This window comes from Coloeus monedula (assembly GCF_965178545.1).
Source record: "Coloeus monedula genome assembly, chromosome: 6".
Lineage (NCBI taxonomy): Eukaryota > Metazoa > Chordata > Aves > Passeriformes > Corvidae > Coloeus > Coloeus monedula.
This window is the reverse complement of record NC_138786.1, coordinates 50,916,198-50,936,460: the sequence shown is the minus strand read 5'-3', so window position 1 is coordinate 50,936,460 and position 20,263 is coordinate 50,916,198. Positions and strand designations below refer to the sequence as shown.

The following is a 20,263-nucleotide window of genomic DNA, read 5'->3' as shown; positions in this document are numbered from 1 at the left end:
ACAAGATTAAAACCCGTATTTTTGCCACTGGTTCTCTTAAATTGCACTTAAGCTATGTGCCTAAACCAGATACTGGCATACCTCCTTTATCCATTACCCCAGTATCTGAATGTTAAAACTTTAAATTTTGGGCTATCTGCTACTATTTTCTACTATACAAGTATTTTATCTGAAGAGTATTGTTGAGTTACAAAAAATACTTGAGAAAATTTTAATTAAGAACTGGGTGGTTTTGGTTCAGATACTTTAAAAACATGACATGTTGGATGACTTATTGAAAAACTAAGCTGACAACTTTCTGGTGGCAAGAACAATGCTTCTAATTTAACTTAATCTGGTAACAGCTGAAAATGGTACCATAAAAACAGGACTAAAATTTAGTGTCTACAAACAATTTTATTTTAGTTTAATCTAAATTAAAAACAAACCAAAAAAACAAACAAAAAAAACATACCATTTAGAAAATACCAAGAAAAATTTATGTACAAGAGTTGATGCTATTGCATTTGGATAAAGCTGGCAAGTTCTTGCTACTAGCATAGCCCAGGAAACACCACCAAGGAAACCTAGTATATTGGAATAGATGTTGTGGCCTGTGGATTGAGAAGAGACAAAAGGAGAGAGATATCAGTAACCAGAAGATGTAGTGAAAACTTCACAAATTTTGGAATAAAACTGCTTACGTTTTGCCCACAATTTGATAGCTCTCAGTGTTAACCTGAAGTTGTCAATGTTTGGTACTAGATGCAGAATTTCATCGGTTACGCGGCAACCTGCAAAAGAAAGAATCAATTACAGTTGCTGCCTCCAAAGTTTTTAGCTTGCTTATCCTCCCTCACCTTCAAAACTACCAAACTTTTTAGATGAGCATGCTGGAAATTCGTTTCATATTCTGATCACTTTTGTTTTCAATTAGAAAGCTTAACATATTTTCATGTGTCTTTTTTTCATTTTTAGTGCTTTATAGCAGACTCAGCCAATTCATGAGCACATGACTACAGTTTTGGACTGCTACTTGATTTTTGTTATTAATGAACTATGTAAGCTGTTGAAGAAACAAACAAGTTCTGCTGTTACATGAATACATGCAGTACATCATGGAATGCACAATCCAACTGAATAAAGTGTAAGTCTTCATGAACCTACAGAAAACCTGCCAGTCATAGGTCAAAGCTTTGAATTTTTAAGAACAGGCTAAAAAGAATAGTTTTTAAACATACTACAACTAATGGACTGCTACTTTGATGGGATATTTTCAGACTGTTAACATTATAGATAGCAGTATTAACTGCTTGATTTTAGGGCATTTATAATAAAGAATAAGTAGTGCTTCATTGTTACTCAGTAGTTGCAGAGAGCCATTCACAAGAAAATAGTATTACCTAAGACTATTTTCAAAGTAAGTAAGAGGCAACTATGAATTCTAGAGATTGCACAGATGGGAATTTCACAAAACAGTTTAAGTGGGTGTGATAATCTCAATTATCAAGGTTTTAGCTTATAACAACAATCAGTGCTCCTCATGCAAACATGCTCCCCTTCCCCATCAAGCTGCAGCCAGGCTAAAGCCCCTATCATCCCATACATAAATAACGATTTTTTCAGCTAAGGTATTAGAGAGAAGTTAAGGGTTACACAAGCTAGTAAACTACTAAAGACCTGACCTCAAACTGACACCATTTTGGTATCTCCAAATTATAACTGAAGCAATTTCATGTATGTTTATGCAAACACAAATTAAAAAAAAATACATCTTTATTTACAGAAATGCATAATGCTCCAAAAGTCTTCCAAGTCCCATTCATTTCTAGAACCATATACCAAGAGAAAAAAATCATAAGCAGTCTGGCCAACAAGACACAACCCTTCTCTCCAGAAAGATATATAAAACTGGCTATAACTTTATTTCTAAATGTGAAGTTGCTGTATTTTCAGTCAAATCCACAACTGCTGTATCAAAGAACCTAGGATAATTATTTCAAGATTAGACAAGTTGATTTACAAAACAGTACATACATACCATTAAGACTTCGTATGCATCTAATGTCTAAATTTTTAAGTAGGCTGTCATCTCGTAGATCTAAGTCCTCAGGAATAGTTTGCAGTGCTAATCTTGCAAACAAAATATCAATCTTAAGAACAAAAAAAAGAGGTAAGACATCAGAAAACTGTTCTTTCTTCTGTAGAATTCTGTAAGTAATTTTCATCAAGTTTACTAACAGTAGTCTTCCTAGCACAAAGAATCCCTTTAAAAATATATATACTAACATCCTTCGCAGACACTAAAAGAAACATTTTCAGATGCTTCATCTATCTTATGGCTCCTTTTCCAAGAGGATAAAATACACATTTAGATTAATATAGAACCAGCACACACACAAAAACTATGCTGTCAATGTAAATAAAAATCATTTGGGAACAAGCATCACTGCTAGGTCCAGAATACAAAATCCTACCAACATCATAACAAGCTATGAAAACATGAATCCTGGTTTTAACCTAAATATTCTCAAATATCCAAAAGACTGAGGGAAGTCCTTATTGCTTTCCCTCATGAGGATGTTGAAGACCACAAACAGGCACTGATCTCTTCACTCTCACAACCAGTGTCAGGACTCAAGGAAACAGCATGAAGCTGAGCCAGGGGAGGCTTAGATAACACATCAGGGAAAGCTTTTTTTACTCAGAGGGTGACTGGGCACTGCAACAGGCTCCCCAGGCCAGTGGTATCAGCCCCAAGCCTGAAAAAAGTTCAAGAAGCATTTGGAGAACACTCTGAGGCTCATGGTGTGACTCTTAGGACGTCCTACACAGGGCTGGGAGTTGGACTTCGATGATCCTGATGGGTCCCTCCCAACTCAGCATATTCTATGATTCCATGAAAATTACCATGGAATTAGAGAAAGAGTAGGATACCTTCCCCCATCTAGCCCTGTAAATCACATATGTAACTAGCTGACTCTATATAAAGACCAGTGTCTATGAAGAGTCTAGGTATCTGATTACACAAAAGATTCTGAAAATTCAGCAAACTGCTGAGCAAGCGTATACATTTTGAAACTATGTGTAATTTCTTTGCTATTACTTCTGCAATATTTAGTTTTTCTAGGCCAAGAACATCTAAAATACTATTCAGCACAGAGCTAGAGTTTTACATTGCCCTGCACACAAGGACACCACAGAGTAGAGAAGTCAGTTTGCCCTTCAGTCAGTCAGTTAGTTGATGAGAATATCAAGCAGCCTTGATACTCAGCCACTTATCAGCATATCAGTAGCCTTTCTGCAAGGCAACAAAGGTACTTCACCAAACAAAGCTTTTAATCAAAGTGGTTATCACTTGACCTACAAGACAATGAAATACCTAGTACTATTGCACCAAGAATAAAACTGGTTTAGTTACATTAAAATTATTTCAGATAAAGTGAAGCTGAAGACATCTTAAAGACTTTTTGTAGGTACTTAAAACTTTGCATCCATCCGTTTTAAACTATGAAGCACTTCTCCACAGAAAAGTATTTCCAAAGTATTCAGGGTATTTTGTATTTCAAAGTCTTTAATAGCTGGTCTTATCAACCATCTATATTACATACAGAAGTTCCTACTTCAGTCAGAAGTACTACTTCTCAGTGTAAAACAACTTCAAGTTCAAACTTAACTTCAGCTTAAGGTTCTGCTCTCTTATCTAGAACGTCTAGCACCTCTAAAGATTCAAAGCTCATTGACATTTCTTTTCAAATAAAGAAATTAACAGTCTGTCCTATGTAACTTGGGTAGAGGTTGCTGGCAATCAAATACAAAGTACTCTACAGGAAGAACAAAAAAATGAAGTTATTTATTCTAAACAAGAACATAAAATGTGCATGTAAAAACTTATTGTCAGAAATTTCCTAAGCTTTAATAACAGGATCACCATAAAACTAAAGTCCTTTTCCTCAGTTCTAACTTCTGGCATGTTTTGCCTGGGTTAGCAAAAGGCAAATTAAATTAAAATCTTTTCATACTGATATAGTTCGGCACAAACACAACTATCAGAAACTGGTCCAACAACACTGGTATATACAAAGAGGGTGCTTATGATAGAAGAACAAGAATTCTCATGCACTGTCAGCAACATGGGTTAAGTCTCAGTAATAAACCTAAGCCCATCAAAGCCCATCATAAATTACTATATTGGAACAAGATGCTACTTCTTCTAGAACAAACAGTCCTTTCTTTCCCCTATTTGGTCTTGTATTTCAAATTTCATTTTTTAAAAAGGAGACACAACTCTGGCTTGAATGTAAATGACTGGAGGAAAAAAAAAAAAAAAAACACAAAAACAGCATATAAAAACCAAACTGACCAGAAGACAGCTATGGCAAGTTTCGGTATCTAGAATGAACACCTAAGCTATGTAAACAGAAAACAGATTCTCCAGAAAAATGTTCCTAACACCCAACTGTACATGGACAGTAATAAAATGGCTAACAGATACAAAAATCACAGACTGGAAGACAAGAAATTGCTAATCTTGTGTACAGTAGTACTACACCATGTCATTTGCTGAAGATTAGCATGGGAACTCTCCCCTCCGTAAACCAACCTTCTTGGACCCACCAGCTACTTGACAACGTTGATATAATCCAACTATATGTCTCATGAACTGTGTGTATAAAGAGTTCATATGTTTTTGTCTTGTCACCAAAAGATGAAAGTTTGACTATAACAGTTTGAGAAGAATTAACAGAGTATCTCTTGAAATCACCATTCCTGTTTCCTTAGCAAAAATCAAGTTAAGCAAGTTCAGTGCTCCACGACAGCTGATCCATCAGGCTACACCCACCAAAACCATTGTTTTGGTCATGGGTTTACAGATATGTCAAGAGATCAGGACAAAAGGAATACCCAGCTTGCCTTCAGCAGTATATTTTTGAGAACTAGTTAAAGACCACAACTTTCTACAATGTAGGATAATGAGGCAAATCTTTCATGTTTAGATAGCTAATCATTAGCAGTCAAAAAAAATTCTGAAGCCATATTATTTACAAATATAAGTTTTATTAAATGTTAAGTCTGAATAACGCCAATACTGGTATTCTACAGATCAGCAAACTAATCAGTACAACTGGGTAGCAGTGCCAAAAAAAAAGAACAGGGAGATATTATGCACAAAGCTTCAAGTCCATCAAGAAAAACTTGTTTCAGTCTTAAATCTCCACTTCAAATTATACAACTGAAGACTGTTGTCAAAATCTTAGGTATGAACTTCAGAGAGTCACTTTAACAGCATTCATATGAATGAATAATGAGTTATTAAGATCTAAAAAACTTGTTTTAACCATATTCTACCAAAACAAATTAAAATATGATCTTTACCTCTATTCCATCAAAACAAAGTTTAATAACTGGGACAAAAGCTTCTTCAACAGCCTGGGGGAAAAAAAGTTGTATTTTATTTTCAGTACAGAGAACATTTACAAACAATAACTTCCAGGTCTAGACAATCATAATGAAATGCTATTTATACCAATGTTTTTCTGTTTTCGGGTTGATTTTTAACAGCAATGTCTGTCTCCACTATTGAGATTTTATGCAGTAAGCACTGACCTACTATGTGCTGCAGCTGTCTAAATGTTAATTATAATCCAAACTCATACCAACCAGCTCTGATGATGTTACTTCAAGGTCCAACCCTCTTTCTCCCTAAACTCAAGACATGATCAAGCATCTTTTACTCCTCACAAATACTTCTACGTATTTCAAGTCCAAGCTACGGTGATTCTTGCTCTAAAAGGCCTCTTATTTCTGTTCCTACAGTTAGTATAAGAAAAGAGAGAACTGTGTAACTATGCAGCCTGACTTCACCTAAAGCAATTTCAAGTCACCAGTCTCAAGAGGTCAAGCACGTTTTTAAAATGTCATCAATAATACGGTGTTTTGTCAAACAATGTCACGATGAATCTACTCTGGAATCAGCTATGAATACTATGTTCCTGAACTGATCATCTGAACTAAATGCAGATCTGTAGCACATTGCTTTTGTAAAAGCAAAGAACACTGCCTACTTCCAAATAAGAAATACTCTGAACTGTTGGAGGATAAACAGTTTCAAGACTGTTTCAGTTCTTAACAAAAGGTGGAGACAACATTTGTCTGTGCTCAAACTTCAGTTAAGGTTACCTTAACACTGCTGGTTGGCAGGACGGATCCTACACAAAATATCAAGTTCACAAGTGTCTCATACTCACTCACTAGAGCAACCACTAAAAAAGTCTATGTTCCCCTAAAGATGGAGATGTACAAACTCCTAATACTAGCGGGAACAATTTAAATGCTAAGACACCCTGACATAACAGTTATGTGCATCACTGAACAACACTGAAGAGCATACATACCTTGCTGTTAAATCAACTACATTACCTTGAGTTAGAGTTTACAGCAAAGTCAAATAGAAATCTGAAAATCTGAATCCTCTCAAATAGAGCATGTCAATTTAAAGATTACTAAAGATGTTCAGATAATAAAGCATTCAAAACAGTTGTTTCAGTGCATACAGTGTTACCACCAGATGTTTGCACTACCCTGGTTACCAACTACAGGATGCATAGAGTGGAAGAATGCTGCAGAGACAGTTTCATTTATTTTATGAGAGCAGGACTAAATCAAACAAAGACTTGCCAGCAACTATCTTCATCTAAAAAAAAAAAAAATAGGAGCAGAGAAAATTTACTCTGAGCCAATATCAAGATTAAAGTTCCCACCAGTTGACTCAGGGAGGCTGGTCAGTGAGGTATATCAGAAACAAAGCAGTGCATTACTACGGTCTTCCACTACTACAAGGGAAATCTTCATCTTTACAAGCTAAAAATCTTGCACAAGCATCCAGTAATGAAACAAACTAAAAATACAGCTTCCCTTTTCAAATGCACAGTGGACAGCCAATACAAAAAGTTTAGTTAGTATCAACCACCGTAACTATTTATATCAGCATGAAGTTATAAAAAAGCAGCATAAAGCCTTCATTAAAAGCACACAAGTTTGGTCCTGAACCCTGTCAAGCTAACATTTACATTTGCCTGCTTCTAGTGAGTAAGAAGAAATTTTGCCATAGTAATACACGTGCTAGGAGATCATTCTGCCATCCAAAATTTTAAGTGAGTGTATCTATTAAGAGTGAGCAGAGAAAATTTGGAAGAATCTCTATTTATTTCAACCCCTATGATAGGCTTTGCCACAGGTTAACAAAAAATCCTCTGCAAGCCTTAACAGTAAAGTTATATTTACTTATTTAATGCATCATCTTTCACTATTTAATTTTCCTAATCCTCAGGTCAGCAAGCTGTATCAGGAGTTTCACATACCCTCAGATCTTTCACTTCTTCTTGTTGTTTTAATTTTTCATAAAATGATGTGAAAAAATCACTTCTTTCAACATGTCTTGGTGCAACACACAGGGCATCAATATCAGCACCTGAAATTGTTAATTAGCAGAAGTAAATTGCTAAATACTTCACATGCACAGAATGCCAGGAACAGAAAAATTTTAATTAATAATTAAGCAGGAAAATTTAGTTTCTCATCATGTGGAATGGTGTTTTTTGAAATACTAAGTCAAACCAAATGAAAAAAAATTCATGGCCATTAAACAGAGAACACATACATACACTCTTGATTCAATTGTAGAACACTTGTAATTTTCAAAGAACAAAACATGAAAATATAAGTATACAACTTCCTCTATCTTTAAATAATTTTCAACGTTTTTGTCTGTTTCTCAATCCATGATGAAAACATAATATAGGAATATATTTATTTTATTTAGAATGAAGACTAGAGATGGTTAACTAAAAAAATTAAGAAATCTAACATCACCTCAAAATACAGCAAGATCAATCATTAGCTCAAACACATGGATTTCTATCACAAAAGGAAATGTTACCTTTTGTATGAACCCCTAATCTATAGGATCCAAACGTAAAAATTTTTCCTCCAACGTTTTCTATTACAGATTGCGGAAGATTCTAAATGGAGAAAAAAAAAAAAAGGTTATTTTACCTTAAAAAGTTATAACACAATTTATTTTCAAGCAAGAGGAAAAATATTGCACAAAATTTATGCTGTTGAACTACTGAAATAACCTCAGTATTTATAGAAAAGACTGAGATATTTTTGCCACTTGGACCATTTGTAACATTTCAACCACCTTACATATTACTGCCTCAAACCTGGTAATTGTTGCACCAATTCTACACTTCAGGGGCAACAGCTTTATAATACTACAGAGATCAAACACATTTTGCTTACCACTCAGGCCTTTTAGAGTGACACAGAAATTGATGATGGATTCCAATTTAGAGCAACACAAAACACAGTCTACTGTATCTACTACTTTCAATTGCCTTTAAATAAAAATTTGGGTTTGGGAAAGGTATTTATTTTATATATTTATGTTGAAATTGTTTAGGTACATCTACTAAAGTTCCTAGTCTTTAAAAAAACTGTTGAATCCACATTACTGTGGGCAAAGAAGGCTATCCTTTCACAATAGGATGCAATGCTACAATCTGAAACCCTACATGAATGTTTACACAGCAGAAGATAAAATAAATCCAAACTTCTATTTTGCAATGTATATTAGATTAACTTAAGTAGCTTTCAATTTTATATCGGTCATGATACTCTCACTATTTTGTTTTCAAGGATCAAGACACACCTAGCAGGGCTGTCCCTGTCCTTAATTTTTTTCACATATAATTTTCATTGCATAAGGAAAGTGTAAAGAAAAAATACAATCCCAAATACAAAAAAAAAATAGCTTAAAAATTAGGGGTTTACTCTAAAAAGAAAAAAAAAATCTATAATCATGCAAGTCTATAATCATTCAAAAAAGATGTGTGGGGACAGGGATTACCATAAGCTGGCAAAAACACTATCAGCATTAATGTTACAAAAGTAACATTGCAGGATTGATATTAAAGACCACAGACCACAAAGATGCAGGATGTACATTTTAAGATCTACTACTGCTTTACAAAGGCAAATAATCTAAGCACGTAATTAATACAGTACTATATGCCTGACTTTTGAGAAAAAGTCAAGTAACATTTATGAATTTCTTTCTTTGACAAGGTTCTACCAAGGGGCAATGCTGCCTGTAAACAAAAGAAACTACATGAGGATGGTATTTGTTTTGATCCCCAAATCTAAGGTTCATCCCATTTAGTACAGGAACCTGTTACGGAATATCTTCCTACAGCAGTCTTAGAATCACAGTATTGGCAACTCCACATAAAATACATCCATACCTTGCTTTCACTGATTTCCCGGATCCATTCCTTTACCAAGTTATTTAATTTTCCCAAAATTAGAATCCTATTAATGAAACAGCAGAATGATGGGTTACAAACTAAGACAAAACTAGCAGAATTTTTTAAGGACTGTGATCATCATTACACAGTAAGTCAACTGGAGTAACATTACAGATCTAATTAGAGATCTTGTTTATATATATATCTACTGAAAGAAAGTTACTCTTACAACATTCCCACTATTTTTCTCCGCTTAGAGACATTCAAGAGATTTAAGTTAAAAAAAAAAAATGCAAGCATGCAAGGTATACGCACATGAATTCTACTCATTTTCAAACTAAAACTTTAATTCATACAGCACATGCACCTAGAAGAACAGTGATAAGCAGTACTGAGAGGAAAAAAAAACAATTCTAGAAAGCTTAGTAAGGAAAAAAAAAAGTATAAGGTCCATTACAATAAAGTAGTGATGAAGGGGAAAAAATGCAGTCCAGCCTCTGAAATTTAAAGACCATTTTAATTCCTCTCTGTTTTGAGGTATTCCTCTTAACTGAGAAAAATTAAGCTGATAATTTCACTAGGCTTCTAAGAAAGCATTTGAAAGAACACAAACACTTGTTCAATAGTCATACATGAACCTCATAACAGGACAAAAACCAGCGTTCACTCACCTGCGTTGCAGCTCTTCTTCCTCTTCAAATACGCCATAAGGTTTAAGGGTTTCAATTAATTTCTGGGTAAGCATGCAGTCAAACTCCTTGGGGGCAGCTAAACTGATTGGTGAGGTAATGCCATAATGCTTCTGTAGCTGCTGTGTTTGTGATCCCTGCGTTGTAACGGGACTAATAAAGGCAATTAGATAAAGTTAATGACAGAAAGAAAACAAAACGAAATTATTTATTTTTTCTCATCAGAGTAGCAGACAAGAGATACATACTAAGAAATAAAAAGTTAAGCCTAGTGTTAGCATTTACATCCCAAATTACTGTGTTAAATCTGTCCTATTAAGGACACCAGTAGAATTAGCTATCACCAACTTTTAATATCCATTAGCATTATTTCCCCTTAATTATTTTTTTCATTCTACTAGGGCAAAAGCTGTATCATCATCAGTTTGGGCTCCTTCACTCTCATAAAGCCCAAAGTAAAGAGAACCCTCCATGTCAAAAAGTCAAGCTGACAGCAGAAGTGAAAAAAACCTGCACTCTTGGCAGGCATAGCATTCCTTGGTATATTGCTGTAGTATCAGTCATGCATGTTTATATCTCTTATATACTATTTCTATCATACAAAATGAGAAATATTTTCACAAGGCTAACTACCTATTTATTACATGTAGAAAAACTACAGTTCTTCAAACTTCAATTTTACTGCCATTATTTCTCCTCATCATCTCCTCAAGATTTCACTCCTCATTTCTATAATGACTAAGTATTAAAAAAAGAACATCTGAACTGAAAATTGATCAGAATCCACAAAACATTATATAATATTCCACAAGTTAAACCCATTTTATAACAATTCTAAGTACCATAATTTGTTTGTAATCAAGAATTAAGTCACAATGCAAGTTTGAGCACATCTGTCCCTTTGCTCACCAGAAAAAAAAAAAAAAAAGGCACATCAGGAAAAATATATTTTAAAAGTGTACATTAAAAAAAGTTAACCTTCAAGTAATCATGGGGACTGGGGCAATGTCTGGGAAAATTGTTTTATACTGCTTCCTTTAGCTATGAGGTTTTAATCAACTAATGAAGAATCTGGTAGCACCTGAACAAATCATATAGATCTTAGGACTTTAGGTGTCAATGAAAACTTTGTTTAAAAAAAGCTGTTCAGATGACTTACATAAAACAGTAATTCAAATTAAGGACAAAGGAATCCCCTAAAACTTTTTTTTTCTCTTAGAAAAAACTTTAGGAATGCCAACACAAACAGTAGCTTCAGCCACTTAACTGCCACTAAGAAAAGCGGCCAGAAAACAAAAAGTGTCAATATACAAACATCCTTTGGATATTTTTACTATTTTAACTTATACCCCAAAGCAAGTTGTTTGAACTACATTTTCCCCCCCTTTCCCAACCATTAATTGGAAAAAATAAATATGCTTTTTAAGATTTTTCTGTTTTCTTTTACAGGCTTTTTAAAGCAGTAATACAGAACAATCAATATTTTAGCTTTGTGTAACAATTTCCTGATGGTCTAACTGTAATTTTCACCCATTCACAGCAAGAACCTGAATCCAATTCAACAAATACTAGACTTCATTAAAAGGGCTGGCAAAATACAGCCTGGCAGATGCTGTTACTAGATTTCAAAAAAGACTCAATGTCACTGAAAACCAGATTCTGAAAAGCTAATTCCTGAAGTCAGCAATGCTGACAGAGGCCTCTGTATTCCCCCTACTTGTAAGGGGCATGATTCACCAATTCAAGAACTAACAACTTAAACATAATCCTTTACCTTGTCTATAAAATTACAGTACATAAACCCCAGTCAAACATCAGATTTCTTCCCTAGTCAGGTTTACACACAACCCTGGCAGTGCAATGTGCAGCTCTGCCTTCAAAACACCATACTGCCATGACTCAAACAAGTGTTCCTCCAGCTTCTACAGGACCACCAGAGCATGGCCACAGGGCACAAATGAGCTTTGAAACTCTTCACTAAAACAATGGCTTCAAATAACCAATTAAATTGATCACCAGATATACATCTCTGGGAATTGTTACAAAAAACCAGCCACAGTTCTTACATTTACTTTTATAATAAAGAAATATCGATGTTTTCAACAGCACAGGACCTCCCCGACACAAGTGTTTCACCTCTTTTTGAAGGTTGAGGAGTAAGTACCCTTTCACTGGGTTAGTGAGTAACAATTCTCAGCACAGCTGCCTTCAAGATTTTACAGCTGCAAAAGACAGGATGAAGCTTACATTTTACCATATATTAACACTGAAGAGACTATAGGTTATTTCCAGATAAAAACGTTTAAACTGAAGCTCTGACGTTTACACCTGCTAAGTTAACTCTAGTCTACGCCTTCTGTAGCACAACAAAGGATACGAAAAATTTCCTCTGGAAAATTAAAGAAATAAATTGTATTGCAAGAAAGTTCATTAAACTTAATGAAGGACAGAATAAAGCGACTTATCCTAGGTCATCTATTCATTTAAAAGGCAGCATGAAAGTTACTATAAACAAACAAGAAAAGGTATATCCTCTCCCTGCCTCCTACCTCCCATAAAACCAAGAAACTCCAGATAAAGCATTTGCTACCTGCTTTTTAAAGTAAAAGTAAATTATCTCTGAGAAATAAACTTTAGGTGCTCATCAGCCCAACTTTAATGCTGTATTTACATGTTACATTTTAGCCAGAAAATGCTAACGATAAATGCTCCTACACTTCTGCTTTTTTTCTGAAACCATGAAGATCATACTCATACTCCAATATCTTCCCTCTTAGTCACGTATGGACATTCTAGCTTTGACTTGTGACACGTCCAGAGAAGAGTTTAAACTACCAAATTTATTGAAAGACAAAGGTCAAAAGCCAGGGAAGTATCAGTGCTAACCTTCTACCCAAGAGGATTAGAAATATTAAGGCCTTGTTGGGGACTCAATACCTTGATGGTATGTCACATCTGGTACTCACTGAAGTTAAACATTAACAAAAAGCAGAGTAGTAAACAGCAACTGGAAGTTCCATCTCAGCTACTCACTCTTGACAACAGCAGAGACAGATTTGGCAGACCATATCAGGGTCTAACACAACTGAAAGCATGTTTAGGGCTTGTTGTTGTTTGGGTTTTTTTTCTAAAAAAAGAAAAAAACCAAACAAAATACCAAAACAAACAAACCAAACAACAGAAGAAAAAACCCATAGCTTTTCTTTTTAAGATCACGAAGAAAATTAAAATACAGTTTGGGGCTTTTGGGTTCATTACTTGTCAACCACATATAAACATGAAGATCACCTTATCACTCTGAGATGACCATGAGCTATCTGTCAGTTGCACAAATATAAAAAAAAGTTACAGAAAATAACATAGAGTTAAATTTAACATGCTATTGTTGTGGCTCTGGTTTAACCTGAATTTTTGAAAAACATATACTGACAATTCACTATGTGCAAATTGGGCAACAGCTACAGTGGATTAATTCTAGAGTGTTATGATTCAGTATTTCATATTCAGATATTAATTTCATCAGTAAGAAATGCATGTCCTTTTTCCCCATATAAAAACACAGACACAAAGCTCTAGTCTGTGCTAAGCTGAAAGCAGTGCAGCCAAACAACTTTTTTCTCAGAACCCGAAGTTTTGGTAGGCAGTATCTTTTTATACTGTTACCAGTAACTACCAAACTAAAAGAACAGGCCTTGGCTATAGGGTCACTGCTAAACCCATTTTAAACAGGGCGCAGAAGTGGAAGAAAAAAACCCCAACTAAAGCTTGTAAGAAGCTTTACAGTTTCCAGAGCACACAACTCTAAACACCTTTAAATGGAAGTGACTATCTGTTGTTCTAAGGCAGAGCAAGGGTTACAATACATCTTTTGAAGATCACATGATAGCCTGAACACATCCATGTAAAGTGAACATAGAGCAGATACAACTATACCTGTGTAACACCATCCCATACATAACTAAGAGTTGGATACTAATTCCACGTTCTGTACTATTGTTTGCTTTTACAAGACCAGAACCTTTCTCCATCATCAGAAAAGCCAACAATCCTGCCATGAACTTCTTTTTCAGATGTGCTTTGTATTTAACCCAACTCCTGTCTAAGCACTGGTTCCTCTTCTCTCACAGTATTCCATGTCCATTCTAATAGTACTATTTTTAGTGCTATTTGTGTTAAGATTTTACATTTCTTATCACAAACAAAATACAGCTGCCATCAGTACCACACTATCTAAACATTATGCTACTGAAATTTGGGAAACTTCACAAAAATAAAAGACAGTACAAACAACTGAAATCTTAAAAATACATAGCATGATATTAAACAAATCGTAACAATTTAAATCCTTGTAAGTTTCAGATTCATCCAGATACTAAGACAAAATACTCAACTCAAGGATTCTCAGTGATTATCCTCACTTCTCTATTTGCATCTACTGATTACCTCAGCAAAATTTATTCCTTCTTATTTGCTATTGTAAGATATCCAATTCAGATTCCTGCAACAATATTAGGTCATCACACCATCAGGTTAACCAGCTGGAGCTAAATTCATGGAGCTCAAGCTCCACTGTGTCCAGATGCAGAGAAACTCTGTTGAGGGGTTTTGCTTCTTTTGAAGTTTCCTTCAACAATGCGTGACTGGCAAATTAGACTGAAGTTTCTACCTTAATGCTAACACCATCACTCCAGATGAAGTTTCATAACTCTAGGCAGGAAACATCAATGAAGTCCGTGCAAATCAGTTACTGAAGAACATGTTTTAAATAGCTAAGACAATACAGCTGTCCCTCCTGAATTAAAGTTCCAATATCTAGCAGAACATCACTGGACCATTCAGACCATGAATTAAGTCTTCAACTGTCACCATGAGATGTTCAAGATACACAAAACTGATTTGAACACAGGTATTGGAGCAGCAGTGAGCAACAGGGCTATAGAAGAGACTAACCTATGGCAAAAGGAAGATCATTCATACAAATTCTGCTAACCTTGGACTCTCTCCTGAGCTCTCTGGCCCTCCTGTTTGCACAGCAGAACAGGGAAGGCAGCGTGTGCAAATGTAAACCCATCCACAATACTCTTACTGACACAGCTGAAGGAGAAGTTTCTCAAGCTTAAAAAAAAGGAAAGGGCTAATGAACTGCACAGGCAGCAGTTAAACCAAAAATTATTTTTATTGCTATGCTGGAGACAAAACAGTCAAGAGCAATTAAGAAATTCAGTAAGGCTGAATCAAAAGATAACAGGGAGTATAAACCAAGAACTAGGAATCCCACAAAGCATTTCACTGTTGAGATTAATTTGTCTCAGTAGTGAAATCTGCTCAGCCCAAAATAACTGGGTTTCCAAGTTATGTGCAATACCTCTATATTAACAGGTATAAACTCAGTCCTTTTTTAGAGCAATACTGGAAGACTGAAAGCTATTGCAAAACTACATATCCTTGCCATCTAACAAATTAATCCTCAATACAGATTTTTATATTAATTGCTTCTCAATTAAAAAAGCTATCACTTTATGTTATGCCAACTATTCTTCTAAAGTCAGTCCAATGCTTTGCAAAGTTAAGAATAATTTAATTCCTTTCCTAACAGCCTATAAAATTCTCAATTCTGTTCAGAAACACACTGCTTACCCATTCCAAATCAGCACAAGCCATTTTAAATACAGTGCTGTACTTCTGGCATATAAGTTGACAGTCTCTAATTAAAAGTGAAGAAAACAATGACTTTGCATATGTCTATAGCAAAGCTCAGTGAAAGAAAAAATGAAGTCTTACTTCAGAAGTGAAAATCAGCTTGACTGTCCACTGGAAAGAGTAATTCTTAATGACATTCCAAAACTCTAATACAGAACTTACCAATACTAACAGTACTTAAAACTTAATAGATTTTACGGCACTTTTAAATGTTCATATATATGACTCAATGCACTTTTCCACTTCTGGTTATAGAAAAAAACCACATCATATCAAAAGTGTTTTGCCATGAATTCAGCAGACACAGACGTTCAGTAGCTTACCAAGAAACAGATTCGTGTTTTCTCTAGTTGGAGGGTTAGAAAGCCCCAGGTTACATGAAAAGACTACATCATCACTCACATAAACATAATTCCAGCTTCACTGAGTCAGTAGCCTTTCTGTATAAGCCCCACACCCAACCAAAACACAAACAGCTCAGTGAGCTTCATTCTTCCCTGGCATCTTACGTTTCAGATAATGCACAGGAACATTCTGTACCTAATCATGCACTAAAATATAAGTTTATGACAGGGGAAGTAGGCATCTTTGTTTCTAATCAGCTTTTTTGTTAAAGACTTCTTCCTTATACAGCCACTAGTGCTTCCCATATGAGAATTTTGACAAGAAGTCACATACGTTTCTAAGAAAAATTTTAATGTTTATAAAAATACTAAAGGTGTCTGCAAATTCCAGATGTCAGCATCAGTAGTCTTACTACTGATGTACCATGTACAGAAAGAATTGGCTTGGTTTTATACTTCTGTATCATACTGTTAATAAGCACACAACACAGCCCAATATGAACACTGGTGTACAGCTCTGGAGAACCTGAAACTTCCAAATCAAGAATGACAATCTCCTGTTGTATGGGAGATCAGTTTTGACAAGGCCTGTCAACTGTAAACACCAGGGTTCAAAATGAAGTTTAAATGACATATTGAAAGGAACATTTTGTCACCGTGAAAGTTTGGCAGCAACATAGGGTTGTTCCACTTTCACTCCAAAAGATTATTGTCCAGAAGACAGAATCAACTGGAAAGAATTATAGAGGAAAAAAAATCTTCCCAAGCTGCCTCTTTCCTCTAAAGGCAGAGGTATCACTTCACAAACCCAAGAATTAGCATTACCAGCATTTCTACTTACTGGCACTATAACACTCACTTTTAAGTCTTGACTGAATGATACCAAGTCAACAATGCCATACATACAAATGACAGAATAAATGCATAAACTGAGAAGGCTTCATTTTTGGTAACTACAATAAACCTCCTGTACTAAGTAAGTTGCCAAGTAATGCTTATACTGAAAATAGCAATATATTGATGTAATTGTAACTATGTATTGTTATTTAAGAGTGTCTAGTAGGTGTCTAGTGTAGACACCTACATCAAGAGAAATTATCAATCATTCCAAACTTTTCAAAGTTGAAGGTCGCTATTATTACAACTCATAAAAATAGCCCAAACTTTTAAATGTTGTTACTAAGCATTTGGAATTTATGTAGTCACAACAAAATAAACTAAGAATGAAAGCAAGCAGAATAAACACCCTCCCATTTTCCTGAGGCTGAAAAGCCTAGCCAACTTCAAAGCTGACTTCTGGTAATTTTTCATTGCCATAATGAGCATGTGCAAAACTTACCTATAAGGACATTGGCGCTTCATTATACAAGCATTAGAACCTACTTGGCATAGCCGTTTTCCTTCCTGCCTTCGCCCATTGGTCCTTTCCCTGCCAAAAACCCTTTCAGGTAAGTTTCTACCATGTTATCTACCCCAGGACTAACTCTGCAGTACTTTAGACTGAACTAAACAGCCACAAGAGACAACCTTGGCTACTCTCCACTTAAAAATTGACATATTTAAAATTACAGTGAATAATCCCAAATTATAACAGTGAAGAAAACAGTGAATAATCAAAAATTCTTTATATTTTTCCTTCAATTAAAAAAAAAACAACAAAAAACCGAAACAAACAGACTAATCGAAAATATATAAACATGTCTTATTCTGAAAAGTCATTTGACCACCTACACATCACTGTTTCAGTATATACACTATACACTAATTCACTGATTTGTATAACGTAATAAAATATTGAGATTATGAACTACAGAACTGAGGAGATGTAAGTTCTGTCGTCTCAATCAGGAATCATAAAAACGTCAGCGATGGGAAAAAAAAAAAAAAATAAGCGAAGAAAAAAATGCCAGGGGTGGGGTGAGAGATATCAGCGAACAAACTGGGATGAATAAAGTCACACTTCGTTATTCCTAACTGCCAGCAGGGTCACGGCACGGCACGTTCAAAGCACAGGCGCCCCGGATTCCCGGCGGCGGGCTGGGGGGACACACGGGCCCGCAGCCCGTTCTGCCGGCCGAGGGCGCTGCCCGGAGCCACCGGGAGTGGCGGGTTCCAAGGGCAGCGCGCTGGGCTCAGGGCGCCCACTGGCACCACCGGCCCAGGGTCTCCTGCCCCCAGAACGGGGAAAAACTGTCCGCGTGCTCACTGAGGGAGAGACTTCACGGGGGCCCTTGGCGGAAAAAGCGCTTCACCCTTGGCGCCCAGAGCGAGGAAGGGACAAACACGCGGGTCTCGCCCCTTCGTGCGCCCTGACCCAACAGCGGGGAGCGGAGGCCGCCGCACGCGTCCGCCCCTTCCCGGCACGTTGCCGCTGCGAGGTCGCAGAGACGGCGACAACAACCCAAAAGCCACATCACCGTCTCCTCCGGGGCTCACGGAGATGGGGGGTGAGAAGGACAGCGCGGAGCTCCCGGCGGCGCGGGCAGCGGCGCCAGGGCCGCACACTGCGGCAGCGGAAGCGCCCGGGCCGAGGGGACCGCGAGGGGGGAAGGGCCCGAGCCCCGGCAGGAAGGGCCTGGGCATGCGGGGAGCGCCGAGCCGGGGCCGACACAACCCGGGCCCCGAGCGCGCCCCGCGAGCTCCCAGACTTACAACGGCATCGTCTCTCCGGCCCCTCCTCCTCCTCCTCCGCCGCCGCCGCCGCCACCACCGCCGCCGCGTCGTCCCCTTCCTCCTCTTCTTCCTGCTCCCCCACCGCTGCCGCCTACGGACCGGTCACTCGTCCCGCGGAGCGGCGAGAGCCGCGACCATGGCACGGGCCGGGGCCAGGCCCCGGGAGCGGAGGGAGCGGCTGTGCCGGGCCCGGCCGCCGCCGCCGCTTCACTCGCCTCTTCCCCTCCGGCCTTCTAACATGGCGCCCGGACGCTACCACAGCAACGTCCCGGGGCGGGGGGGGCCTGACGCAGCGCGGCGGACACCCCCGCACGGCGCGCACGCTCACCCGGCCGCGAGTGCGCAGACGGCCTCGGGGCCGCGGGGCACGCTGGGAAATGTAGTCGCGGCGGCGACAGCAGAGGCGCCGGCCGCGGTTTGAAAACAAAGCGCCAACGGCCGCGGGGCGGCGCGTGCGCGGGGCGGGGCGGGGCGGGGCGGGGCAGGGCAGGGCAGGGCGGGTTCGCTCGCTGACGGGGCTGCCCCGGCGGGCGGAGAGCCCCTGCAGGGCCGCCCCGGGGCTCGGCGCTCGGAGCGCTGCCGGCGTGGAAGGAGCTGTCTTGAACGCAGCGCCGTGCGGGGCTTTGGCTACCCGCGTCGGGCTCACTATGCATTCGTGCCCTGCACAAAGCAAACAGATCCTTTTCTAAGAGTTGTTTTTGAAACACCTGCCTGGAGTGGTCTGCATAAACTTGCAGAATATTTAAAAAAAAAAGTCACGCTCGTTATAGATCAGCTCAAAACTTTATTCTTAGAAAAGTAAATGCATTACAATAACTCTAGAGAAATCCTAATTTATCCTCTCTTTTTAAGTGTCCAGTTTTCATCTTTACTCTGAGAAGTAGTACTTTAAAAAATTGTCTAAAGCTACCGATTATTTAATCTTCAACTGCCTCACAGGATAAATGGTAGCTTGGGCTGACAGCATATAGGACATATAGATCACAAAAATATATGTTTATCTTTAGAAGAGGAGATGATGGTTCTGGACTCTGTTCCTGACTTGTCTGTGTGACTCTATGAAAACAGACAACTTAAGATACTCTGTAAAAATACTAATATATCTGAATAAAAGCATTGGTCATTAACACGTCTCAAATTCTGATACTCAAAGTTACGGACAAAATAACTGTAAAATGTTTCTGTATCACTATTCTTTCAGCTCTTCCTCTTTTTTTCCTGCACCTTTTGCACAAAGGGTCCTTGCCTTCTGTTTTGACAAAATCCAGTATTTGTTTTACACCCAGTATGTGATCAGTTTCAGCTCAGTCAGCATAGATACAGTTCCTGTGAGAGCTAGATGAAGTCAATAAAATTGAGAAGGATAGCCATGTGCTGGAAAGTCTAGATTCTTCAAGAATCTCTAAAAAATATCTATCTAGTTTTGAATGCTGAAGATTATTAAATGAGATCTACAGCCATGTGTTTGGTACCAAAGTAAAACACAGGTTTTATGACATACCTGTGCTGGGAAACTGTTTACCAGTCAAGTGTTCAGTGCAGCACAAGAAGCCTGTATTATGTGACTTTT

General features: G+C 37.7%; 1 protein-coding gene across 4 annotated transcripts in view; it reads right to left on the bottom strand.

The window, feature by feature from the left end:
* PAPOLA (poly(A) polymerase alpha) overlaps window positions 1-18,940 on the bottom strand; it is a 44,071-nt gene extending 25,131 nt beyond the window's left edge. For 2 of the 4 annotated variants that reach the window (XM_082283878.1, XM_082283879.1), the window contains exons 1-9: window positions 17,360-17,482; window positions 9,959-10,129; window positions 9,285-9,351; window positions 7,919-8,000; window positions 7,341-7,450; window positions 5,356-5,409; window positions 2,021-2,132; window positions 684-773; window positions 455-593 (exon numbers count right to left, since the gene is read on the bottom strand). In XM_082283878.1, coding sequence (XP_082140004.1) covers window positions 455-593; window positions 684-773; window positions 2,021-2,132; window positions 5,356-5,409; window positions 7,341-7,450; window positions 7,919-8,000; window positions 9,285-9,351; window positions 9,959-10,129; window positions 17,360-17,382 — 848 coding nt within the window. In that variant the 5' untranslated portion in view covers window positions 17,383-17,482. Of the gene's footprint in view, window positions 1-454; window positions 594-683; window positions 774-2,020; window positions 2,133-5,355; window positions 5,410-7,340; window positions 7,451-7,918; window positions 8,001-9,284; window positions 9,352-9,958; window positions 10,130-17,359; window positions 17,483-18,672 lie in introns of those variants that run through there. The other 2 variants (XM_082283880.1, XM_082283877.1) reach the window with 2 other exon arrangements.
* Between the last annotated feature and the right edge of the window lie 1,323 nt (window positions 18,941-20,263).